This window comes from Columba livia, chromosome 16 (genome assembly GCF_036013475.1).
Source record: "Columba livia isolate bColLiv1 breed racing homer chromosome 16, bColLiv1.pat.W.v2, whole genome shotgun sequence".
Classification (NCBI taxonomy): Eukaryota; Metazoa; Chordata; class Aves; order Columbiformes; family Columbidae; genus Columba; species Columba livia.
In genome coordinates, this window is record NC_088617.1 from 14,315,360 (window position 1) to 14,341,631 (window position 26,272).

The 26,272-nt window shown below is 47.6% G+C and overlaps 1 protein-coding gene across 2 annotated transcripts; it reads right to left on the bottom strand.

Moving 5' to 3' along the window:
- Positions 1-355: 355 nt before the first annotated feature.
- ERGIC3 (ERGIC and golgi 3) lies at positions 356-25,927 on the bottom strand. Of its 2 annotated transcripts, XM_065032672.1 has the most exons (14): positions 25,644-25,927; positions 25,482-25,552; positions 24,941-25,028; positions 23,257-23,376; positions 20,179-20,272; positions 19,037-19,202; positions 16,767-16,824; positions 14,072-14,086; positions 11,279-11,310; positions 10,561-10,657; positions 8,672-8,736; positions 4,556-4,692; positions 3,578-3,633; positions 356-1,116 (listed from the first exon to the last, which is right to left on the bottom strand). In XM_065032672.1, the coding sequence occupies exons 1-14, from the start codon at positions 25,729-25,731 to the stop codon at positions 1,037-1,039; spliced, it is 1,167 nt and encodes a 388-aa protein (XP_064888744.1). In that variant the 5' UTR covers positions 25,732-25,927; the 3' UTR covers positions 356-1,036. The 2 variants fall into 2 exon arrangements, with proteins under 2 accessions (XP_064888744.1, XP_064888745.1); XM_065032673.1 differs by lacking the exon at positions 14,072-14,086 and having other exon boundaries at positions 25,644-25,918.
- Between the last annotated feature and the right edge of the window lie 345 nt (positions 25,928-26,272).

Genomic DNA, 26,272 nt, shown 5'->3' on the forward strand with positions numbered 1-26,272 from the left:
AAGTGAATTATAGAACAGCTTTCTCTTCATTATCTGACCCCGTGCCTGTCACCCTCACTGTGCGCTGCTGGACCAATCACTTGGACCAAGTGTAGAGTCAATACCAAAGCAAATCCGGAGCTGAGATATAAGAGTAATGAGTCCATTTTGCCTCAAAATGAGGCAAGAATTCACAGTATTTTACTTTTCCTCATTATTTTCAGTTTTCTCCCAATATAACTTCACATACCAAGCGCTTCCCTCACTCGGGTAGATCATTAAAAAGGAAAATAAATCCATCATCATCACGGTATCAATAAACTTTGCCGCAACGCAGGTGTGTTTCTTAATCATCATTTCCAATTCAGCACCAGGATTAGTTCAAATAATTTAATTTTTCTTTCAAATGCTGTACCAAAACACACAGAGGATGGACTTTATTTCGAAATATAAACAGAGAGGAAGTGAAAAACACACTCCAATTTAAAAATCAATTAAAACTCCACTTTTGTTTTTCCTGAAACATTAAATTGCATCTTTCTTAAGAGGAACCTGGAGCAAATGCATCGCCCCCTGTTCTGTAAGCGCATCCCAGTTGCCCAGGACAGCTGGAAGGAAAGTGTGTGGGATCGGGCACATTTTCCCCAGGGGTCTGGCGTACAGCATCAGAACACTCAAAACATGTTTAGGGAAAACTAGAAAGCTGGATGGTGCCGCTAGAAAGCTTGTTTGGTGGCAACCTGAATCCATCCCGGGTCTGGAGGGGAACAGAACGCAGCATCTCCAGCAGCCCTTTTGGGCAGGGGTAGAACCGGCTGAAAGTGGACTGACACAAAGGGGTTTTTACAGTAGGGTCTGCACAGCCAGACCAGGCGGCCAATCTTTATAGCAGCAACGTTCAAAGAGTTCCGTCCACAAATTAATGCCGAGGAATGACGGGGCAGTGGTCCGGGCCATCTGGTAATTCCAAACCTCTTCTCTTGTGCATCACTTGTGTTTTGAAAAACCTGTTTAGTTCTCCTTAGAGTTTTTTTTGTGGGGTGAGGTCGTTGCTTATTTATATTGTCTTCCCAAGTTCAATTTTCTTCTGGATGGCACGTGCTGAGTGATAGATCAAGGAGTCAATGAATCCTGCAACTACAAGGAAAAAACAGAGGAAGCCGGACATGCCTCGAAGAGAGAACAACTCCCAGGGAAAGAAACACAAACCCTTCTGTTGGTGGAAAGGAATTCCAGCTCCCCCAGACAAAACAGCTGCTGCGGCTGCTGCTCAGAAGAAATGACTCCTCATCTCATTAGGACAGACAGGATCCAGCTTGCAGGGCAGAGGTGACCCTGCTTCCCAAAAAAAGCTCTTACAGAAGTAAAAATGAGCCAGGCCGAGTCCCCTGTGTTTACTGAGGAGTGAGAAGGGTTTGCGGAGGAAGCTGATGCTGAGAGCTCGGTGCCACGTCACGGCCTGACCCGGCTCACCAAGGGCTTGTGTCCCATTTCTTGCCATCTCACAGTAACCTCACAGGTGAGCTACTCCACCCCACGCTGCCCACTAAGGATGCTCTTTATCAGAGACCACAATGTTCCCCAGCAAGGACACAAAGCAAAACAAACCGATGCCTTTAGTTCTTCCTGTAGGATTTTGCCCAAATCTCTCCAGCACTGGAAGAGCCTGTTATTAATAGTTCAGTGCTGGTTTGAGACCACAGGGAAGCTCAGAATGGGTCTGCTGCAGCACAAACCCCACACAGCCCTGCGTCTCCCAGGACAGGAACCCCAAGCTCCTGCCAGGGAGGGAACATGGGCTGCCAGCCAGTGATGGTGCTTTCAACACCTCCGTGAAGCTCCGGGTTCTTTTTTCTTCTATTCGACACCTTAATCTAAGGAATAAGACACTACTTGGCCCTGCACAAAGACACACATTTCAATACTACATGGGACCAGTATTATTCAATATATTAATCCATGATTTGGACGAGGGAATAGAGTGACTATCAGCAAGTTTGCTGGTGACACCAAGCTGAGAGGAGTGGCTGACACTGGAAGCTGTGCTGCCACCAGAGACCTGGACAGGCTGGAGAGCTGGGTGGGGAGAAATTTAATGAAATACAACAAGGGCAACTGTAGAGTCTTGAATCTGGGCAGAACAACCCCAGGTTCCAGTATAAGTTGGGGAATGACCTATTAGAGAGCAGCATAGGGGAAAGGGACCTGGGGGTCCTGGGGACAGCAGGGTGACCATGAGCCAGCACTGGCCCTTGTGGCCAGGAAGCCAATGGTACCTGGGGTGGGTTAGAAGGGGGTGGTCAGTAGGTCAGAGAGGTTCTCCTGCCCCTCTGCTCTGCCCTGGGGAGACCACACCTGGAATATTGTGTCCAGTTGTGGCCCCTCAGTTCCAGCAGGACAGGGAACTGCTGGAGAGAGTCCAGCGCAGCCACCAAGATGCTGGAGGGAGTGGAGCATCTCCCGTGTGAGGAAAGGCTGAGGGAGCTGGGGCTCTGGAGCTGGACAAGAGGAGACTGAGGGGGGACTCATTCCTGGGGATCAGTATGGAAAGGGGGAGTGTCAGGAGGATGGAGCCAGGCTCTTCTGGTGACAACCAGTGACAGGACAAGGGGCAATGGGTGCAAACTGGAACACAAAAGGTTCCACTTAAATATGAGAAGAAACTTTTTCCCAGTGAGGGTGGCAGAGCCTGGCCCAGGCTGCCCAGGGGGGTTGTGGAGTCTCCTTCTCTGCAGACATTCCAACCCGCCTGGACACCTTCCTGTGTAACCTCATCTGGGTGTTCCTGCTCCATGGGGGGATTGCACTGGATGAGCTTTCCAGGGCCCTTCCAACCCCTGACATTCTGGGATTCTGTGTGATTCTGTGATAAAAAGTAGCAGCTAAAATGGGAACTGAGTCTTCTGTTTATTACCGTAGAATACGGAATTACTGGCCTTACCACTTGGTCTTTGAGTAATGCTTCAGATGACTCTTTTTTGTGGTTGCTTTGCCCTAAAATTATCCCTATATGTGGAACCAATTTGACGCTGCAACACAAAAACTGATACACAGCTGATGTGGTCTGTCCTCTAGAATGCAGAGTTTGAACGTGGCATACGGCAGCAAGCACTACAACCTGGCTGTCAAACCTCATCAGTGCTAGAGGGCACCTGCATTCCTCATGAAAAGAATCTTTGAACACCTTTCCCTGAGTCAGCCATTGAAATTAATACAATCAAGTCCAGGGGTCCCATCAGCCCCACAGTTGCCTTCAAAGGGCCGAATGTAATTTTAGGACTGTACAAATGTAACTGCTACTACATTTATACAGTCCCAAATTTACACCTGGCGCTTTGAAGGCAAGAACAAGGCCAATGTGGCCCGCAGTGAAATGAGTTGGACACCCCTGATCTACAGCATCTCAGAAATCTGCAGTGCGAATTACCACCTGATGCCGCTCCCATGGCTCTGCAGAACACGCTATATTCCCTCCTGAAGGCTGATATAATCTCTCCCCATCAAACAGAGATTTATTACTAGCCATGCAGACTTTAGAAGGAGTTAAGATGTCAAGTGTTTACACTTTAGAAAGGAAAAATCTTGAAGGGTGCAATACCTGTAAAGATGCCTCCAACGATGGCACAAACTCCTGTGAGAAAGTGAGTGAAGGACCTAGAACGGGGAAAACAATTGGAACAACCAGTTCAGATACCAATGTCAGATAAGGAACTGTTAACTAATAAAAACTAACAATTATCTTAATGTTCATCGCAGCACATAAGTATAGATTATATAAATATTAATAGCTGAAAATTACCAGATTTAAGAATAAAATAACTCCTGCTGGCTACAGAATAGAGTTTGGCACTGAGACCTTTACTGAACAGCATTAGAGGAGCGTGTTCTAGCGAGCTCAATGGCAACCTTGGGAGGCAAGTACTGAGTTGATAAACCTGAAGGATGGCCTTTTAATCCCTAAGTTTTTATCCACTCCTACACAGCCAGAATGCACAGCAGGCTGCTCTACCACAGAAACTAAATCCCTAGGCACATGTTAAGGTATAGACATTGGCTGTCCCTCGTTATGATCCCAAAAGATGGGACAGCTACAGCTCCTCCCATTCCCCTGCAGTTACATGCCTGTGATTAAAGGAGGATCCAGAAGGAAGAGGTTGCACACTGACTACAACATACAGAGAAGCAATATCAAACGCAGAATAAGTAACCAGGGTGGATCAGCAGGGGTGCTGCTGTAGGTGCTGCTCTAGTCTTCCCATTAAAAAAGACTTTGAGCAATCAGTCTGAACCGAGAACCATTTTATCAGTCTTCTGCCCACTGTGCCAATTTCCTTTCTCTGTCTTGACACTGGATTAAAACCCCAAGATAATATCAGAAAAACCTCAATCCCTTCCAGATGTTCACACTGGGAGGAAGGGCACCCAGGAGTGCCTCTTCCTCACCGCCAGCTGGGAAGGGGCTTGGATGGCTTTCAGGCGTTTGCACTGTCCTGTCTAATCGTGGAGGCAGTTCTAAACTATGCAAAATGTCAAAAATCAACGGACGGTGAAAGAAACAGATTGACACGTCTCTTACCTGTGTTTCTCTGTCAGCTTCACCATCATGGGCGAAAGTTCGTACAGCACAAACACACCAGGCAGACCCTGGTCTCCCAGTAGCCCGTTGGCTATCTTCTCATGTCGTGTCACCGAAAACTGGTTAGTCCTCACCACCTAGCGGGAAACAAGCACAGGAAACGTTGTTTTGTTAACAAGGGATAGGAAAGGCTACTAAAGCATGAGCTCAGTGAAACACATCAATGTAGCCCTTGTGAAGGGCCTGACAGCGTCACAAGGGGTGACAAAGAGCACCACCAGGATCAGGACTGCCAGCTAAAGCCCCAGCCAGTCCAAAGAATGCGAGATGCCTCGGTCCCCAGGCTGGATTGTTTTGCTCTCTGTGGGCAAGTAATGGCACAAGCTGACCCCAAGTCCACGTCATCCTCTCCCAAAATGCAGTCCACACAAGCTGCTTCAGGGGACAGAACCGCTTTGAAAAAGCCATACGTGTTCAATCGTGCATAAAGGCAGGAGAGCGCCAGGGCTGCAGGACACAGACTGCCCATCTTTATATAAATGAAAACCACTCTGCAGCATTCTTCTGTGCCCTGCTGTTCTTCTACACATTGTGCATATCAGTTTTATCGTTAGAGCAAACAAATTGGGTTTCTTGTTGTGGTGGACGCACTCGACCGCCCCAGGCAAAGCAGAGCAGTCTGGTCCAGGCTCCAGAGGAGGGAAGGGCCTGAGCCGCAGCCAGGCCAAGAACTCCTGCCAGGAGACCCGCAGGGAAGCGGAACCGCAACCCAGCGCCGGTGGCTGGTGGGCGCAGGGGGTCTCGTGCAGACTTTTCCTACCGTGTGCAGTTTGACGAGTCAACCACTTCATTCTGCAAATACAACAGCCTGGATGAGCCACTTCAAGCTCTCCCTGCTAAACAAGCGAGCTGTATGGCAATGCTTTTGCTTACTCAGAGGTCAGCAGATGAGCCCAATTCAGGTTCAATATTAATCATTTAGCTTAAGTAGATGCACACCAAATGTAATGGATTATTTACAGATACAAGGTTGCATGACTTTTAATATACTCTTTGATTCATGTTACTTGGTAGACTAGATTTGCTCAAATTTTAAGCTTGTATTTACCAAAAGCAACTGCAGGCTACACTAAACGCCCGCAAGATAAAGTCCAGCTTGCATTTTGCTGGGAAAAATGGAACTGACTGGGAAAACAACGATCCAAGGCTAACACAGACATCTGTGAAGCGCGGCCTCTTTTGCACTTTGCCGAGAAGACAGGATTTATCCAGACAAAAAGGCACCTTCAGGGATATGGACCAAAACCAATGTCTACAACTGAACAAAACAAAGGCCCATGTGGAGTCAGGAAAAAAGGGCCCAATGGGGAGCAAAGAACCCAGTGGTGAAATTTGGCTATTGGATTGAATCTGAGTGCAAACGGTCTGTAAAGATATAAAAGTGTGTAGTTTTCTATGCTGGGGCGGAACTCCTTCCGCCTTCCGCTATTCTACTCCATTACATTTTTTATTTTCTGAAAATTTTGTTTCCTGAAAGTCTGTTTTGCATGCGTTAGGGGCCTCGCCTCAGAGTTTGCCACAGGAGCTTTAAAAATAGCTCCAGAGTGAACGGTTACCGGGGAGAGAAGATGTCTGAAAGTTTTCTTCATGAACAGGTACAGGCTCCTGGGGAGAAATTCAGCAGCATTCAGCTTGGCGTATTTTCCCCATGCAGTAAATAACAGAGCGAACCTGCCACCAACCTCTTTTAAGTCGTGCTTCCCTTTAAGAAATCTAAACATTGTTCTGCAGCAAGCAGAACCCTAAATTACACCCCTGTGACACCTGTAAAAGGAAATTATGTTCTATGATCCCTAATAAGCTATTTAACACAAATTACGATCCAAGCCGAGAAGGATACTCTCCAGCTTCTTTACCAAATTCCACATTTCGGGGTTCCAAGTACTGAATGTATAACCCAGGTCCGGGACAAAGAATTACTGGAGGGAGTCCAGTGGAGGCTACAAAGATGCTGAGGGGTCTGATGAGGAGAGACAGAGAGAGCTGGGGCTGTTCAGCTGGAGAAGAGAAGCTGAGAGGGATCTTATTTATGCTGATAAGTATCTCAGGGTGGGTGTCAGAGGACGGACCAGACTCTGTTCAGTGGTGCCCAACGCCAGGGTGAGGGGCAACGGGCACAGACTGAAACACAGGAGGTTCCATCTGAATATGAGGAGAAACTCCTTTGCTGGGAGGTGCCAGAGCCTGGCCCAGGCTGCCCAAAGCGGGTGTGGAGTCTCCTTCTCTGAGACATTCAAACCCCCTGGACCCACCTGTGTGATCTGCTCTGTGACCCTGTGTGAGCAGGGGTTGGACTGGATCATCTCCAGAGGTCACTTCAACCCCAACCAGTCTGTGACCTGGAAGCACACTTGGATCCATAGTTACTATAAACATCATGGTGTGCATGGATTCCTCACCTGGTGACTAATAAAAAGCAATTCTTTTGACAGGGGAAGCCCTTTGAAAACTGAACAGCTCTACAGTAGAATGCGAGATTTCAGCAAGAGAAACAGAAACCCTGGGGGCTTAACAGCACTGGGAGGTGGCCACAATAATAAGAGCTCAGATTAACTATCCCTTGTACTTCAGGAATTTCAATAATCTGCAGAAGCATTCTGAATCCCAGCACAATGAGCTTCAAACATGGTCTGAAGGTTCTCCCAACATCACCTCACGGCATACAACTTTCACCAAACTTCCTGGAGAAGTCAGATGGGTCCTTTCTAGGCAGGGACTAGAAAGAGTGGTCCACATAAGGATTTATCACATGAGAACCGTGTCTTGCAAACAGCTTCAATCTTTAGGGCAGATGAAGAAATACAAACTACATCTGCATTTCCAGTGGATTCTGCTGGGTTGCTCTGCCCACACTGCCCCAGGACAGCTTCACTACAAGGTCTGCATTCTATCTCCTGTGGCCATGTGGCTCCTCAGATTTGTGCTTCCTACACAGCCTTGGACATCACTAATAATCTACCGGTGACCTACATTTCAGAGTGCCTAAAGCAACATAAAGGTTGTGTGGATGTGCAGCAGAATGTTGTTCTGACTGCAAGGGTATGTGGTACGTGTCCCAGTGCACTGTGGGTTTGGGTGAAGAGTCTGAGGTGGCCATGGCTCCCAGCACTGTGGGGTTTGCACCACCTTATAAATCTGCGTAAGACAAGGGGGTCAAATTCTGGCATAGTTTCATCCACATGGAGATCAGTCCATCAGTCCTTGCACTAAACCAGCCCCAGAAACACACTTGGGTTTCACCTCAGAGGAATCACGTTTGGCACCTGGCTCTTCCTCACTCACAGGGTTAGACACGTACATGGGGTAGCACCAGCGGGGAATTCTGGAGCTGCTGCCTCTACCGGGGTTTTCTCCGCAAAAGAAACATAACAGCTTACATCTTTCTTCTGCCCTAAGAGTATGGGGGCCCAGAAATGATAACTGACAGGTCTGGTTTGGTTGGGTTTGGTGTTTAAAAGAGGATCTCCATAGTTCTTGAGATCCCCTGCAGAATGACAGCAATCAAGATAAACGTTTCCACATGAATGAAAGAAAACACAGCTCTTTCTGCTCCCTCAGGCTGGTTTCAGAAGAGAGCATAAGTTTGTCTCTGTTCTCAGGATCTTTGTCTCACCCAGGTATCTCCTCAGTAATTTATTGTACCTGTCCCAAAAGCAGATATATTCTGAAAGCAGGGCTGGAAATCTAGCCACACCATTTTGGAGGCTAAAGCAGTCTCTACATTGGAGACAAGCTGATCTTGGGTTATTCTCCAAAGAACATTTTTAGGATCTCCTTGCTGCTTGGACTTCTCCTGAGCATGCACGAGGAGGGATTCATGAGGGAACAGGATGAACATGGCGTGGTCACTTTGACTGAGTCTGAGACCTGTATCATCACTGCCGCAACGTTACAGATAATATCACACCGTGGACACTTACTCTTGCTGGGGTGGTTACAAGAATGTTGAACAGATTGTGTTGCCTCCACCAGAAGTCAGATATGGTCAGTGTTAGGATATGAGCAGACAGTTTGCAGGCTTTCACTTGCCAAAGAAACAGGGAAAATGGTACTTACTTCACCATCTACTTTCATATACACTGTAGGGACCACTTTGACGAAATACTGAAACATCATGGAAGCTGTGAGCAAAGAGAGAGAGACACAATCAGTAACACGTGCTTATTCTAGCACATGAAAAACTTTAACAGCACAGCCCTAAGAAAACATACTCAACTCTAAATGAGTATCCTATATCAGCTTCAATTAACACTACAGTTTATTACCGTAGGAGATGAAAAGGACCATCTGGACCAGTGAGGAAAATAAAAACAGATCTGCTCCTACTGCTCAGACCAGCCTGTTCCTTCAGTTCTCTTAAGGATAATGGAAGGCAGGAGTCGTTTTGAAACCTATTTTCTATGAGATTCCCTAGAGGAGAAGACTATTAATGCATTTCTAGAAAAGAAGTTATTCTCATATATAATATCTTTAGCTGCTCCGCAATAAACATAAATTTGTCCTGCAATCTATTTCTCCCACTTCTCCAGAGCACATCTTCGCTCTTAGCTCCTCAGGAATTCGGCAGCTTGTTCTCCGAGGCCCAGAACAGAAACCTTCACCCTACAGAGCATCTGACCAGCCCGCTCCAGGCCCCGGCCCAGAGAGAAAAATTACAGCACCATGACTGTATCGAGCATTCTAACACTTTTTCTTTTTTCTGGATTTTATTTTAAGCACCATCCTTTGATTTGGGTATAAGAATCAAAATTGATGGTAGAAAAGTTAAAAGAACGGATTCAGGCAGGATTAGCAGTCCTACCAGAACCTCAAAGCAAACAGCTTCCTTCTCCAGGCTTTATCACAACCCAGCACCCTGAGTACCTGCAAGGACAAAGTTTGCAGACTTCAACAGAACTAAAAAAGATAACAAAGTCTGCAGTGGCACAGAAAGTGGTACGGTCAGGATCTTTCATGGAGAACGCACACAAGCAGGCTTACGTGAATAAACTGACTGTAGTTTGAGCAGCAGTCACATGGGAACTGGTTTTCCTTCTCTCCCCAGCAAACTCGAGCTCTCCAGAAGAGATCAGCAAAATTTCCACTGCCCTGCAGCTGCTTAAGCTGTTACTCTTGGGTGGGTGGAGCCAGGCTCTTCTTGGTGACAACCAGTGACAGGACAAGGGGCAATGGGTACAAACTGGAACACAGGAGGTTCCACTTGAATTTAAGAAGAAACTTCTTCCCGGTGAGGGTGGCAGAGCCCGGCCCAGGCTGCCCAGGGGGTTGTGGAGTCTCCTTCTGTGCAGACATTCCAACCCGCCTGGACACCTTCCTGTGTAACCTCATCTGGGTGTTCCTGCTCCATGGGGGGATTGCACTGGATGAGCTTTCCAGGTCCCTTCCAACCCTGACATCCTGGGATTCTGTGTGAGCCCGGGGACACAGCAGCGCTGGGGCACAAGCAAGCTGAACAGCTGAAGCAGCTGCTGGCCGCACAGGGGCTGCCAGTTGATGAGCTTTCCTGGTCTCTTCCTGGAATGTCAGTGGAATCCCAACCTCTGTGATTCTGTGGATCAAGGCCAAGCAGACACCACAGCTTTCCAGGCTTTTTTCCCTCTATCCTGCATCTTCTGGTTATCTCCCACCACACGCAGCAGCCAGACAGGGCTGCCCCTGAGCTACATGCAGAGCAGGTGTTCAGCAGCGCTGTGCTGGACCTGCTGCTGTGCACCCATGAACACCGAATAGAGATCTTTCAGAAAGGCCACAGAACCAAAACACCTTGGCAGATTCGTTCCAGATGAATGGAGGTGGCTGTTTGAGAACAAGCACAAGGTGGAGGAGCCCACGTTTTACACAACGCTGTCAGGGTTCTTGTTAAAGACTGGGAACTTCGCTCTGTTCTCTTCTAATGCTTATTAATACAGGCACTTAAAAAGTGATTTCTCTCAGCTGGCTTTTACCTTGCTGTGCAGTGACATCCGTCCCATCCAGAGGGTTCACAATGCCTGGATAATCCCTTCCAAACGAGAGATGTTTGATGTAGTGTGTCATATTGATCTGAAATGGAAATAGTAATAAACAATGGCACAACATCCCAGTGTGAAGATAAGGGGACTAAAGTTAATTATATGTATATTTTTGGAGTGTGGCTCTGGAACAGAGGTGGGTCCTCCCTTACTCTGCACATCCATATGGTAAACTCCAAAGCACTTGCTCTTTTTTCTTACTCATGGGAGATTCCAAGATGTAGAATTTCTCCTTCATCTGCTGGAAGTCCCCAGATCACGGTGCCCTTCCCTCCCACCTACAGAGCAGGGTCTCCCACCCGCAGGAGCACACGCTGTCAGCTGCCCCGGTGGCAAAGGAATGGGCATCACCCGCTTCCCTCCCCAACAGATCCAGCAGCAGTTGTGAAAACGTCAACCTTGGAAACCTGGAAAGCACAGATGAAGGAGCAAGGCAGTCTCAGGAAGAGGGAAACAGGCTTGCCAAGCAACACGCAGATGTCCCAGAACATACTTCAGAGCCCTGTGGGGAAGCAGGTCCCAGGTTCTGCTCAGACCCATCAAGCCAAATCCGGCTGTGTGTAGCACACCAGGATCTCAGGGTGGCAAAGGGAGGGAAATCCAGGAGGAAAACACACAAAGAGAACTACAACACTATCTTGGCAACACTTACGTTATCGAGTCCAAAGCTCTGCAGATCGTGAACTGTAACAGAAAAATAGTTTAACAATATAGTTCACACTGTGGTATCTATTTACTTCATTCTATCCTATAAGGGAGCTCCTCTCATTTCCATCGTGATCTAAAACGGCAAGAAATTCACCTGTCTCTCTTGTTTGCAGTAGGGCATGTCATAGATGAAACTGCTGCAATTCCCCTCCTAACACAGACTAGCCACTGCTGGAGTGAAGTAACTTTAATTTGGGGTTAATTCAGATTGGGTATTTCAGTCCTCACCTGAATGTATTCTCAACCTAGGGCAAAACCAAGATCCCATGGGGCAGGCAAGGGAAACTCTCCTGTTATCTCAGTCACCACCTGATACACACAACTCCTCTAACTACTGTAAAACACAGAGGCACAAGAGATCTAAACTAAGAGCTGAGCAGAGCACGTGCCTTAATATCACATGCAAGTGCCCCAAAGAAGCGATCAGCAGGTTTACTCGAAGTCTCACAATCATCTCAAAGCAGCCAGAGGCGGTGGTGCGTTTTAACAGGCAATTCGTGTGCTCAGGAAAGCAGAGCTCACCCTTCGCCTTAGCAAAGGAAAACACACGTCAGAAACCGTGGGCGATTATTTTAGGAGCTGATGGAGTCAGATCACCAAGTGCTGCTACACTATTAACCAAGATTAGGAATGCTGCTCCCTTGCAGGGTTTCTGATACACAGCCTGGCACAAGACTGCCTGCAAAGCTAAAGAACTGATTGAAAATAGCCTCTCCTTGGAAACATTATTTAACATCAGTGTTGCTGTGAACTCATTTTTTTTCCATTAGCATACTTCAATAAAACACCAGAAGCTTTACTTGTATTTGTGTAAAACCCTTATAAACCCAAAGATATAGATATGCAAAACAGAGAATGTACAGTTGGAAAACAAAATGCTAAGCCTAAACTACACTCCTCCTAATGCTCTGACCTAGGGAGAGGCCCTTGCATTTCACAGTTAAAATGCCCAGAGCCTAAGGCTGCAATCACTGGGATGAACGCGCTGGTTCTGCGCTACAAAGAGCTCAGAGCTGCGTTGGCTTCAGCCGTTCCTGCTGCCGTCTGTCTCTGAGGAGCGCGCAGCCCCATCGCTGCCGCCAGCACAGCGCTGTGCGTGCCTGAGCTGGCAAGCGGACCACAGAACTCGCTTGGCTTTAAAAAAGAGACTTACCAAAAAAATCTGGAAATAGATGTGAGATGGCGGGCAGGGAAAGAAAGGAGAAGCGGCCTCGGGTTACGCTCGGGCATCCACCACCTCTCTGGGCAACCTGGGCCAGGCTCTTGCTCACAGCACTTACGACCACTCAGGACTCTGTCAATTAACGCATTGAGACCAGGACACAGCTAGGACACCAGTTTTCAAACTGGGGATGAATTTTTGGAGGAAAACATCTTGCAGGAGCACGGTGGCAGGAAGATGATGGGCAGCATAAGGATGCATCGTGAAGAGGGCACTGAGGCAGGGAGCAACAGAGAAGATGTTGTAGGTAGGGGAAGGAGTGAGCAAAGCCGAGAGCCTGCACCCTCCAAGAGATGTTACTGACTTGAAACATCGCATCTCAACCCGTAACGACCCTGATTTGGATAAGAATTACAGACCGAGGCAACGAAGGGAACCTTGTGGTTGGTGTCTACTACACGCTGTGCAATCAAGGGGAGCCTATTGATGAGGGTTTCTTACTGCAGCTACAGAAGCGATCACACTCGCCAGCTCTCGTCCTGCTGGGGGACTCCGACCACCCCGACCGCTGCTGCTGAGACCCCCCTGCAGTGCTGGTCCAGCTCTGGGTCCTCAGCACGGGACACACATGGAGCTGCTGCAGAGGGGCCAGAGGAGCCACAGGAATGATCCGAGGCTGGAACAGCTCTGCTGGGGGACAGGCTGGGAGAGCTGGGGTGTGCAGCTGGAGAAGAGAAGCTCCAGAGAGACCTTAGTGTGGCCTTTCAGTGCTTAAAGGCAGCTGATAAGAAAGATGGGGACAGATTTTTACAGGGCCTGTTGCGACGAACAGAGGGTGATAGTTTTGAACTAGAAGAGGGGAGATTTAGAGTAGATATAAGGAAGAAATCGTTGGCCCTGAGGGTGGTGAGAGCCTGGCCCAGGTACCCAGAGAGGTGGTGGCTGAACCATCCCTGGAGACATCCCAGGCCAGGCTGGACGGGGCTCTGAGCAACCTGAGCTGGTGAAGATGTCCCTGCTCATGGCAGGGGGGCACTGGGGAGCTGGGAAGGTCCCTTCAACACAAACCATCTGTGACTCTGTGATTACCCTTAAAAAAATCCAATAGTTTACAAACCCATGGAAAACCTCCTACTGAGTATCCTGAGATTAGCAGGGTTGGTGCATGAATTCCCAGGAGAAATTCTCCAGCCTGTTGTACAAATCAGATTAAATAAGATAATTATCCCATCTGACTTCAAAAGGCAGAAGAGCCTCCAGCGTGTCACAACGTCCCCCTCAATTACATTATCTGCACAGAGCAACTGATAATCCACCAACGTGTTATCTCCAACACTGATATATTAAAATCATTTAAGACAAAGACTCTCAACCTTTCCCATCTGGTGACTTCATTTACCACAGAAGAATGACCTGAAATAGCTCTCCTTTTAGCTTTCAGGAAACCTTCTCAAATCCCAGCCTAGATCAATAGCTCCTCCCAAAGGAGAGTTATGGGCACAGTAAGTAACAGAAATCACATTAGTTCTCTAGTAAACAGTTTTGGAAAATAAAAATGGATACAGCAACACTTACTCTCAACAGCGTGCACTGCAAAAATCGGCAAAGTAGGAGAGAAAAGAGACATATTCAGATCCTTACAATGAAAAGACACAGAGATTCAGATAGCGCAGCATTTAAAACTCGTACCAGAAAGGGGAAGAGAGACAGCCTTCCAGGCCACTTAAAATTACTCCCTAGCTAACGAAAGGACTGATACATGGACAAGCAATCACTTAAAGAGTAACAGAGAAACAAAACTGCAGGATGAATCACTAAAAGGAAATATACAGTGCTATGTCCATACGTTAACTGAGCTCTAAAGTGGCATGCCAGATAACAATGCTGCTTATATTCAGGTTCTTTTTCAGTCTTTACAGTGAGGTCACTTTAGGAGCAAAGCTATTCAGCAGTGCACTCAAGGGTTACACTCACAACATACTAACATTCAAACCTGGGCAACAAGTTTGTTCTTAATCAGTCCCATGCTTCTTTCATCAGACCTGACGCACAGAGAAGGCAGCAAACCATGAGGTTGTTTTTGTCCATTCTGTTGCAAGATACCAAGAAATGTGAATACCTGGAAGGATGGGGTGCAGGGGAAATGTATGTTTGGATGGAGTGTCTCAAATGAGGTTGAGTAGTCTCCTTTCTTATTCTGAAAGACTGTTGACATGTATTCAACACTGTGCATGGCTAACCAGTGTCATCGACTCACACCTCCTCAGAGATGGGCCTCCGAATCCTTCACACAGCAATTTTGAACCACCAAAGGCTGCATCCCCAGTGGTGCGTTTTCTGGTAGGGAGAAAGTATGGGGAGCCGTGACAAATGTCAGGCATTCCCAACAACCGATATGGCGTGAGCCCTGATGGCTTATCAACCAGTGACAAAGGGAAATGTCACATTTGTGGTCTCCAAAACACACTTGATATAACCTGAAAACACTTATCCATATGCCCACAGATGGGTGAGACACTGCACCTTTCAACACCAAGACAACCAAACTCGGAGTTTACCAGCATAAGAAGAACAGTCCTTAGCAATGCAGAGGCTGAAATAATAATCTCAGGCTCCAGCATTCAATTTGGGGATGAAAACAGTTGATTCCCTGTCAGATGCGACTCTGGCACAGAAGTTACAGTGAGCTCACACAAACACCCTCTGTGAAGGAATCCTGTAGAGGTGATCGAGCGGAGGATTTGGATCTCCTCCACACTGAAATAGTGGCCTTGACTGACAGAGATTGAGTCCCACATTACGTTTTTTCCAAGAATGCTGATGGGCAGGAGAAGAGCTCAGATGAGAAACCGGTATCTGCAGAAGGCCTGTGTGATAAAGACAGCCCCCAAACCAGTTGGGCTCCATGACAAGAACACAGGAAGAGGCTGCAGTTTCTGCAGTAAAAAAGAATAAGCCTCACTTGCTCTTGGTTGCCAATGAGAAGGTGCCAAGGGACCTAAAAAATGGCAACCAGTCTTCAGTCAAATCTGTACGTCCTTTTGAAATTCAGTGCTCAAAACATTAAAAAGTACGTAAAATAAGAGAGGTTGTTAGGGATTATCCATAGTGCCCAAGGATGCCTTCAAATCGGTTCTGGCTGTCAAACAAATCTCTAGTAGAGATGGGAATAAACTCTCCCTTAAATACATGGGCAGAACGTTAACGAAGATGTACAACTGACCCATGAATGTGTGCTCTAAAAGAGCTTCACCCATTTCTAGGCACAGCTGGGTGGCCCTGAGGAGGCAGCTCCTTTTCCAAAATCACCGTCTCAAAGAGCAGCTTGCTTGGGTTTCTTCTTTCCACAATCATTCCCACGAATGAGGAGGAAAACACAAAATCAGTGCCTTCAGAGATAACTTTGTTCCTCCAGTTGACCATGTAGAGTGTAAGATAACCACAAAATCTGGACCATGTACAGAACTTCTTCACCCACAGCAACAGTCACAGTCACTGAGAATGTGTCCTCAGGACAGAGAATGTCCTGAACATTGTCATCAGCTTCTTTTCTAGGGAATTGAAGGAATCTAATGATACATTTTAATGAATCCTGAAAAGCACGAATCCAATAAAGCACAATGGGCAATGTCTTCCCTAAAAAGTAGAGAAGATGGCACCTCAGCAGCAGAATGGTCCAAAGATAATCTAAAGCATGGATGAGAAGCCTCAGCTTCCCCTTGACTAGAAGATGGCAAGGAAGAAGGAAGTGATATGATAACTAGATGACCTTTGAAGGTCCCTTCCAACCCAAACCGTTTTATGATTCTATAAGCCATCACTATTGCTCTGACCACTGTGCAGTTATATCTGTCTCCATACTTGAGAAAGTACTTTACAACTTCACTCCAAAAGTTCGGAATTGCTTTAACATTCTCCCGACACATTCTCCAAAATACCCCTTTCCAGAGATTCTGATGTTCAGGTCCTGGCCTGAACACCTGACTTGAGGTTGTTTTACAGCAAAGTTTTGTGGAACAAGCGAGACTGAGAGACTGCCCGGAACATTCTCCTCCAGGCTCTTCCACACCCACGTGGCGACACCTCCAGAAAACAGTTTTCTACTTGTTCGTGGTGGTTCTAAACCTCTGGAACAACACTTCAACAACGGCCTCCCCACTAAAGCAGTGCCGTTGTTCTTAGGGACAGCAATGCAAAGATATTCAAAGGAAACAGTCAGATACACGTGAAAGCTAAAGGTCACCACAAGCACAAGAAGAAAATACTTTACCGTGTACATGAGACTGTTGAAAACTTTTTCCTGGTGCAAAGTGGAAATTTCCAGCTACCTGCAGGAGACAGTAATCTCTCATTAAACGGTCTGAATCTATAGAAATCAAGCAGTCACACCGAGGCTTGGATTTTTAAACTTCTGTTTAGCAAGACAGACACCAAGCAACTCATTTTCACAGGTAACCATCAGAAGATATCGTCCTAAAATAGAGATTAATTTCCCCTCTTCCCCAAAGGCATTTATGCGGAAAGCCACCATTACATACTAATATTGATAATAATTCTGTGCAGATTATTTTAGTGAGGGTCTCTTCCAACCAAAACGGTTCTATGATTCTATGAGATGCAAATGGGAAGAAGGAATTAAGTCTACTGGGAGGGAAGTGACTGTTGCTGCAGGAAATACAAAAAGGTATCACAAAAAGGGATTGGAGGAAGTGACTGAGGGGGAGAGCGAGCAGGGGAAAATCCCTTAACACAAAAAACAAAGGTGATCCTTTGTATGCATCCATGAAAATAAGCTGCATGCGTAAATAAAGCTCTAAACCTATGAAAAAAAGCCCCAAAAAACAAACCAAAAAACCCCCCAAAAAACACCACCAACAAAACACCTCAAAAAAAAAAAACCCCAAAAGACAAAGATAGTTAAAATTGCATCCTGGAATATGGAAGGGATACAGATATTAGGTGCTTTCCTGACACTGGCAATCACACACACTCTCTCCTGGAAGAAGTGCTCATATGCTACATCACACCTTCCATATCTGTGCAAAACCTATTGCTTCTGGTGTAACAACTGCAGACCCGATGAGAATGGAGATATTTCCCCAGTGACACCCACCCCTGGACCCTCCCTACCTCCAGCATCCCCCTCTGCATTGCTCCTGCTTATCACACGTGGTGATAGAGGGTCCCCTAATGCTTTGGTACCCAGAATGATGCTCAAATCACAGCATCTGGCTTGGTGAGTATAAAAGGTTTACTTTCCAGAAATAATGAATGTGGTATCCAGGAAAAGTACACAAAGGTGTAAAAAACCCAAACCAAAGCAAAAAACCCAAACAAAACAGAGTTTGACTTAAAAAAAAAATACTTAGCCTGGGCCTCACTTCTAGAATGTACTGGGGTTCATAACCTGCATGTCCGAGTGTTCTGGGTTTCGTAACCCAGCAAGCGATGGGATACTTACATAGTTATCTGATATATTTCATAATATATGTTCATACACCCATTGCAAAAACCACCTCTCTGGGCATTTCCAGCGTTGACAATTCCAATAGACTTGCTTCCACTGTTTCTCTAAAGAAGAGAACATCTTGGTCTCTCCAGCTCCTCTGCTGGCATGTTGTTGGTTGATCTGGCACCCTCACCATGAAGAAGTTTTTTCTCATATTTAAGTGGAACCTCCTGTGTTCCAGTTTGCACCCATTGCCCCTTGTCCTGTCACTGGTTGTCACCCAGAAGAGCCTGGCTCCATCCTCCTGACACTCACCCTTTATATATTGATCCCCATGAATGAGTCCCCCCTCAGGCTCCTCTTGTCCAGCTCCAGAGCCCCAGCTCCCTCAGCCTTTCCTCACACGGGAGATGCTCCACTCCCTTCAGCATCTTGGTGGCTGCGCTGGACTCTCTCCAGCAGTTCCCTGTCCTGCTGGAACTGAGGGGCCACAACTGGACACAAGATTCCAGGTGTGGTCTCCCCAGGGCAGAGCAGAGGGGCAGGAGAACCTCTCTGACCTACTGACCACCCCCTTCTAACCCACCCCAGGTACCATTGGCCCTTTTGGCCACAAGGGCCCAGTGCTGGCTCATGGTCACCCTGCTGTCCCCAGGACCCCCAGGTCCCTTTCCCCTACACTGCTCTCTAATAGGTCATTCCCCAACTTACACTGGAACCTGGGGTTGTTCCTGCCCAGATTCAAGACTCTGCACTTGCCCTTGTTCTATTTCATTAAATTTCTCCCCGCCCAGCTCTCCAGCCTGTCCAGGTCTCTGATGACAGCACAGCTTCCAGTGTCAGCCACTCCTCCCAGCTTGGTGTCACCAGCAAACTTGTTGACAGTCACTCTATTATTAGCCCCTTCCCACCGCTCTTCCTGCCTCTCCTGCTGAACCCCTTTAGGGGCACAAGTCCCCGCGGAGCCCAGGAGTCATGGTGTTACTGTGCTACGAACACCTTGAGATGAGAAAGGAGAGGAACGCCCCAACTCTGCCTTCTCACAGTCATCACCAGCATGCAGCAGGTTCCCAGCTAAACCCATCTCTCACCTTGTTGACCTCCAGGAAGCCATACACTTGGCAGCCCTCGTTCTTCTGCTCTTGCATTTTCTGGCTAAACCCTTCCCTCTTGCACTGCTCTATGGTATCGGGGTTCTTGAAGGCCCAGCCTCGCCGCCTGTATGCTTCTCTGACGTCGTCACAAGTATTGCAACACCTGCAAAAACACAAGCACCATCTTACCATCTTCAGCGCTACAAAGAGATGCTCCACCTCAGGACATGAACCACTGGGGGAATTTACTTCAACACAGCAATAAAGCAAACATCAGGGACTGGGATCCTGAAAGGTGGCTACAAAACCGACACCAGCGTCCCACAGTTCTGAGCAATCTGAAGCTTCCTTGTGTTAATAAAATTTCTGTTCCTTCTTTCCTCTGTTTTTAGGGCAAGACTGTCAACAGTGGAGGTTAATGGCAAACTTTATTCATTACTTTTCTACCTCTGGATAATGTCTTGGTCACTGGAACAAAGAGTTCCATGTTTTGCTGAACCAAATAAAAAGCTGAAGGCTGGAATCACAAATCCCTCAAGACAGAAACTTTTCTGACAGATGAGACAAACCACGTTACTATAGAGACAATAATAGCGAAGGATAGTCCAGAACCTATGGACTATCACGGATCCATTCTTACAGGAATTTGCAGGTAGAACAAATGAGAAACACCAAATGACACCTGTAGTTTGTGCGAGTGACAGATGTCTGGTCTTTGCTCCCATAAGGATGCAAAGCCTGCAGCAGGAGTGAAAAGGCCAAACCCAGGTTTTATTCCAAGACAGCTCACATAACGGAGAAATAATTTACACAGCTCCCCTCTGGACACCAAATAACCCCTGAAAAGATTCCATTTGCTGAGATACAATCTTTGTGCTGCTGCAAAGGAAGTGCAGCTTGCACTGCCCTTAAACAGGCGTGCAGGCAAACTAGACAACACAGCTCCGCACAGCGTTAGGAATCACGAGTGCAGCTTCCAAAGGTATAACAATACCACAACAGTTCTCATCATCCTCTGAACACGTGCCCAGGAGGATTTCATTGCACAGACCCTCACAGACATTTGGGAAAAAAACACACACGCAACATAACTGTATTAGCTCAAGAGCTAAGAGGATGTGCAAAGGTGTAAAGGTTACCGAATGTCCTCTGACTCTGCCCCGTAACAGCTCTCGCAGCGATCGGCATCCAAAGAATTTGGATCAAACACTTTTTCTTCTTCTTTCCCCAGCTCTAAAACAAAAGAAGATTCATAGTGATGAGGCACATCTAGAAATGCTGTCTTGCGCTCTTGTTCTACGCACAATACCTGTGTCACACAAGAATGCAATGATTTTGTGTCAGAAGCTGCGGATCCTGCACCCAAAGCCCACCTGAAACAGTCACACAGAGCTTGCTGAAGTGGGAAGTAAGACCAAATAGTAGCACTTGTCATCTCAAGAACACCCTTCACAGAAAGAACCAGCTACCTGTAAGCCGGTCAGAATCTCACTTGCATACTAAAGTAGACCAGATCAGTAAACTGCAACTGATACAGGATCTGTTACACAAACAAAATTCTCAGTAGCAGTCCACAGTGCATAATCCTGTCCCAGGATGTGCAGGGAACACTGTGATACACTGCTGTGAAACAAGATCAGAGTGGGCATTTCCCGAGTGGAAAACTGACAGCCAGTCTTCCAGTATGACGATGCTGACAAGGCACACCCGTTAACCATCGCTCCCTAGAAATCGCCAAGGAATCTGTACCTTCCTCATGCCTCAGCAATTCTGCCCATGTCTGTGCCACGTGTGCGCTGGATGTGCGGCTGCAGCACAAACTCACGGAGCTCCATGTTCTCATGTGCAGAAGGCTGAGGAGGCGAGAGCTGGTGACAGCTGAAACCCTCCAAAGGGCAGGAGATGCCTACAGAAAACTCCAACAGGACCTTCTTTTTGCCAAAACAAAGATCGAAGGTGTGCAAATTTTGGAGTTAGGAATAATCGAGCCAATTTTGTGTCCAACATTTTCAAAAACATTGGCTCTTACAACAAGAGGCCCCCTTAAAACCAGGCTGTTTCAGCTCACAAATCCTGAAGGACAGGACTAAGTCTCCTGGGTTACCAAAGCCCTCCGAGGCTCGCTGCCCACGCACTGCTCTCTACAAGCCTTGAAAAGGTGGCTCCTCGGATAACTGATGCTGGGGAAGGTGAGAAGGTGCATAGTCAGACACTGCTGAGGGTATAAAACCTCCTTGGGGCCTTGTTTGTTGATGGGGAGGTATAACAGGGGAATGGAAGTGCGTATTAAAGATGTCTGCGTTTTTTATTAGCCACAGGAAAATAAGATTCCACCTAAAAAGTATGAAATACGCACAAAAAAACCCCAATCATTAACCTTATTGCTTTAATTAAATATTTACAGTAGTTATGATCAAGCAAGTAAACACTTTTAGGAAAATATACCCATTATTAAACAACTGTGTGAGACCTTTGTCCTAAAGCTTACCACGTTCAAAGTAGTGGAAAGAGCTCTTAAGCATTCATTTTTTAAGAAGTACTAAGGCTTTTAATCTTATAATTACACCAAAAGACAGCACCAGGAAGAATACAGCTTAATAATTGCTACGCTTTGTCGAAGTCATGATTCGCACTATTTAGCAAGCACACCTGTACAATACATGGAGCCTTTCGAGATACAGCGACCAGCAGCAGCTTTGTCAGTGGGATCAGTGGCTGCCTGTTGAATTGTCTCATAGGCAGCATCAGCAGGTGACACACAATGCTGAGATACTGCAAAGAAACTGCAGTACATAAAGCTCCACATGAAGGGTTAACGTGATCATCAACTTGCATGCAGATATGATACGCGAAATTGGAAAACTCCGTCCATGTGAAAAGGAATGAAATGGTAAGAGGCACCAATGAAGAATTAAATCATCTATTGTCATCCAATGGAAATGAGTAGGGTGACATCCAAGCACAGAATGCAACCTACCACAAAAATTGTTACATTATCAATCGTTACGTACCTATGATTAGAAAAAGCCTCCAGATGCTACTCCATAAAATTTGGGTATGCTTTACTAAATGCAGGTCAATACTGCTGTAGTTGCCTTAAAATAACTGACTGAATGTCACTGTTACTAATATAAACTGATAATCAGAGTTTAGCAAAGATGGTGGATATTTCTGACCAAACTTGCAATGAAGGTGATGGAAACCAAACTAGCCATGTGCTTTTTCCAGACAGCAGAAGAAACTGCTGGTTGTACGCAACGCATCTGCTCTCTTTTAAAAGGCCCCTTGTAGATGAGAGGGTTTGCTCCCTACAAGCTTCTGTTCCTTTTCACAGCCTCCGAATACAGAAATGCTGCTCGGTGACACAGCAGCAAGAACGTTATCACCACATTCCTGTGACAACAGGAGACACTCTGGTACCTGCCTGTTGTTCAGCTCTTGGCTCAGCCTTTCAACCTCAAGAACAGAGAAGTTAAATCCAAGCGATACAAATCAACAAATTTAGTTCATGCTGACACAAGAACCACACTGTCCCCCAGAAAAGGCACCAAGGAGCTCATGTTTTGGAAAGGAAAAGTCAAGACAGTATTACTGTTAGACTGCAACACTTTGTCAGAATCGTTTCTGGTTTGTATCGAAGTACAACATAACATGCCTAATAACATATGAGTCATAACATGCAAAAAATGTAGAGGAGAGGTTTGTGTAGCCAAGGAGCACTTACTACAGCTTGTAACCAATAAATCAACTAAAATATATTTATCAAGTATGCATTAACACACACAAAGTTAATGCGGTAAGGGGCAAGTTGAGGCTTGAGGGTCGAGTCACTGGGGCTTTCCCAGTAGTGAGGTTCTTTCCTCAGCCAGGTTGTCCCATTTGTCAGTCCACTGTGATTCACAGATAAAACCAAAGTCAAGCTTTGCCAGAACAGCTGCTCAATTTCTAGTGATAAAAGACCATTAACTCAGCAGCTTTAGACCTGAAATGCAGCCATGACACCTCATCGTAATTTCAGAGGGAGCAGGCAAAGATTTGTCTTGCAAAACTGGTAAGTAAATAGGAGTTTGTCTAATCTGTCAGTTTAATAGATTTGTGTGCTGTAAACTCTTCAGGAGTTTGTGGTGTTCAAATGCTCTTCAGCTGTCACTTGTTCCTGTGAATCTCAAAACGGTCATACTGTGATGGAACGACTATGAAAGTATCCATCATCTTACCGTGTCTCTCAGCCTCTGGAGTCACACGATTGCCAGCTTTATCCAAACGTTGTTTAAACAGATTGTGCTCAACATCCAGCTGCTGCTCTCCTGCTACGTCCATGGCATCGATGCTCAAGTCTGAAACCAGGGAGCAAGGAAAGTGGCCTATAAACACACACCGGTCATGGCCTGTGGCAGGCTGGGGAAGCATTCACCCAGCAAAAACACAGAGTCTTTCAGCCAGGAGGATAAGAACGTGACAAACTGCAAGACTGCGTATGGTTGGGGCCAAGTGACAGGGAATAAGATGCACATTGCAGCACCCCAAAGGACCCTTCCAAATACAGGGTTTGGTTTGGTGTACAAACACTGTTTCCAACTGCCACAGAAAGTGTTACCCTGAAAGGAAATACACCTAAGGTAAAAAAACAAAACCAAACCCCCCAGAGCCCATAATAATTTTCCAGAGTTAAGCTTAAAACTGGTCAAAAAGCTGCCTCCTACATCTATCCCCTCACCCTTTCTCCTTCCACATCAGCACATTTCCTTGTGATCCCTTTGCACAAAGAAGAATGAGGAGGTCTGTGTTCTCGGCCTGGTATCCAAGCACCATGGTGCACTTGCTGCCTACATGCTCTCTTCTAAGACCGACAGCTTCTTGGCACAAAACAGCAGAGGCTGTCAGTCTCTGTGGCCTTCCCACACCTTTTAAATGTGAGGAAAGTAAAGACTGATGATATCTTGGGTGGTCAGAAAGACTTCAGACTCACTACAGTTAGAGCCCTGTACTTATCCAAAGAAATTATTACAACAGATAGATAAGTGGACAGGTGGATAACATGCACAGCAGTAATCACAGAATCCCAGAATGTCAGGGGTTGGAGGGCCCTGGAAAGCTCATCCAGTGCAATCCCCCCATGGAGCAGGAACACCCAGATGAGGTTACACAGGAAGGTGTCCAGGCGGGTTGGAATGTCTGCAGAGAAGGAGACTCCACAACCCCCTGGGCAGCCTGGGCCAGGCTCTGCCACCCTCACCGGGAACAAGTTTCTTCTCCTATTTAAGTGGAACCTCCTGTGTTCCAGTTTGTACCCATTGCCCTTTGTCCTACCATTCGTTGTCACTGAGAAGAGCCTGGCTCCATCCTCCTGACACTCACCCTTACCCTACACAGCAAGACTTGAAAAATTTCCATCACTTCAGCCTGCAACTTTGCTTTGAGTTTAGTTAAAAGGTAATCAGATTATTAACACTCATTCTGATGTTGAAAAATTTGAAGAAAGGTTATCATGTGGCATTTGCATTACAGTCAGAATTTAAGTACAAAAATAAAGGAAAAGTTGTGCCTCATCAAGTAACTTCCAAAGGAGACTCTAAAGTTCTTCAACAACACTACGGTCAAATCTCGAGTCCCAGGTGAACTCTGTGCCAGCTTTCTCAGGATTCCTGAGCTCTCTGACAAAGTACAGCACCACACAGAAGTGCAGTAACCAGTCTCTACCCTAGCCTCATCGATAATCTAGAAAAACCTCACTGGCAGCGCCGGCGGACGTGCCCAGCGGCCCGGCTGCAATCACTGCGTCACCCGCCGGACCAGCAGCGCCCCAGCAGCCGTGCAGCACGCGGCAGCGCCAGTGCACGGAGCCTGCTGCGCCCCCGGCAAGCACCCACATCATCCCCAACATTCAGAGGTCTGACTCACAAGCACAAGGCATATGTGGGAAAATAACATCTAGATTGATCTTCAGCTTGTCTCCCCTCGATTTGTCAACGTACAGTTCCGGATGAACCTAGGAACAAAGGAAAAACAGAGCCCTGTTTCACTTGGAACCAAACCAAGAGGCCTCTTTCCCTCCATTGCTCTGGTTCAGGAGCCGACTTTTAAGACGTGGGATGTGCGAGACACCTGAGCTGCTGCCTCCCACGCCTTCCATGGTAGCTGAGCGCTTCCATTCCTCCGATTTTTAAAAAACGTAACAGTTTGGGAACCCCAGCATTTGGGATGGGGCCGGGGGTCCCTGCGCTCACTTTCTTTTCTCTGCTCGCAGGCGGCAGAGGCAGCGCGGGGAGCCCCGCAGGCGCTGCTGCACCAGCCGCCCCAGCCCGGCTCTGCGGGGCGGCCGGGGGACGGAACGAACCCCGCACGGGTGAGGCGGCGGCGGGGGCGGTCGGCGGCTCCGCGGGGTGCGGGGCACGGCAGGGCCGCCCGGGGCCCCAGGGCTCCCCCCCGCAACGCTACTCACCTCCTTGGCGAGGTAGTACTGCAGCTCCGAGAAGAACAGCAGCACCATGATGAGCCCGCTGACAACCGTCACTGCGGGGAGACGAGAACCGCAGTCAGCCCCGAGCCCGCCTCAGCCCGCCGGCCCCACGGCCCGCACGGTGCCCCCAGCCCGGCCGCTCACCCAACGCGCCCCCGCACGTCTTGACCCGAAAGTCTTCCAGGGTCTTGGGGAACGCATCGAACCGCTTCAGCCGCCACAGCGAGTCCATGGCGCCGCGCGGCCCGGAACCACACCAGCCTTCCGGGGCCGGGCCGGCAGCGCCCCCGCCCCGCCCGGCCCCGGGGCTGCGGGGAGGCGCTGGGGCCCGGGGGCTCCTCCGGGGCGGGAGGTGCTCGCCGCCGCCTCGCCCTCTGCTGACCGGCCCTTCCCGCCGGGCCTGCGAAGGGCACTCGAGTGGCGCCGGTGCCGAGGCCGTTCAGCTGGAGCGGGTTGAGCCCAAGGCGGAGCTTCCGGCAGAGAGCACTTTTCACTCGCTTTGACAACCTCCCCATCACCTCCGCCTTTGAAAGGGCGGGAGTTTGTCACTGATGCCCTTCGGACAGCTGCCTGTCGCAGCAATGAAGCTGAAAGCAAATTGTCCCGGGAGATACCGGCCACTTTTTGTGCTGAAGTGGGGCTGGAATTAAGAGGGTGCATCTTCCCTGACAGCTGGTGCAGTGGAGCTGCGGATGGTCCTGACAGCGTGGAGTCACACTCTCAGAGTCATCAAATTGTTTTGGTTGGAAGAGGTCCTGAAGATCATCGAGTCC

What these genes read in the sequence shown, in the direction of transcription:
- ERGIC3 (XM_065032672.1), bottom strand. Translation starts at nt 25,731, where the DNA reads ATGGACTCGCTGTGGCGGCTGAAGCGGTTCGATGCGTTCCCCAAGACC. An exon ending in TCCAGAGGCTGAGAGACACG is followed by an intron (nt 20,273 to 23,256) that starts GTAAGATGATGG and finishes CTTTTGTTTTAG; the next exon opens with AGCTGGGGAAAGAAGAAGAA. An exon ending in GCAGAGTCAGAGGACATTCG is followed by an intron (nt 19,203 to 20,178) that starts GTAACCTTTACA and finishes GTGTTTTTGCAG; the next exon opens with GTGTTGCAATACTTGTGACG.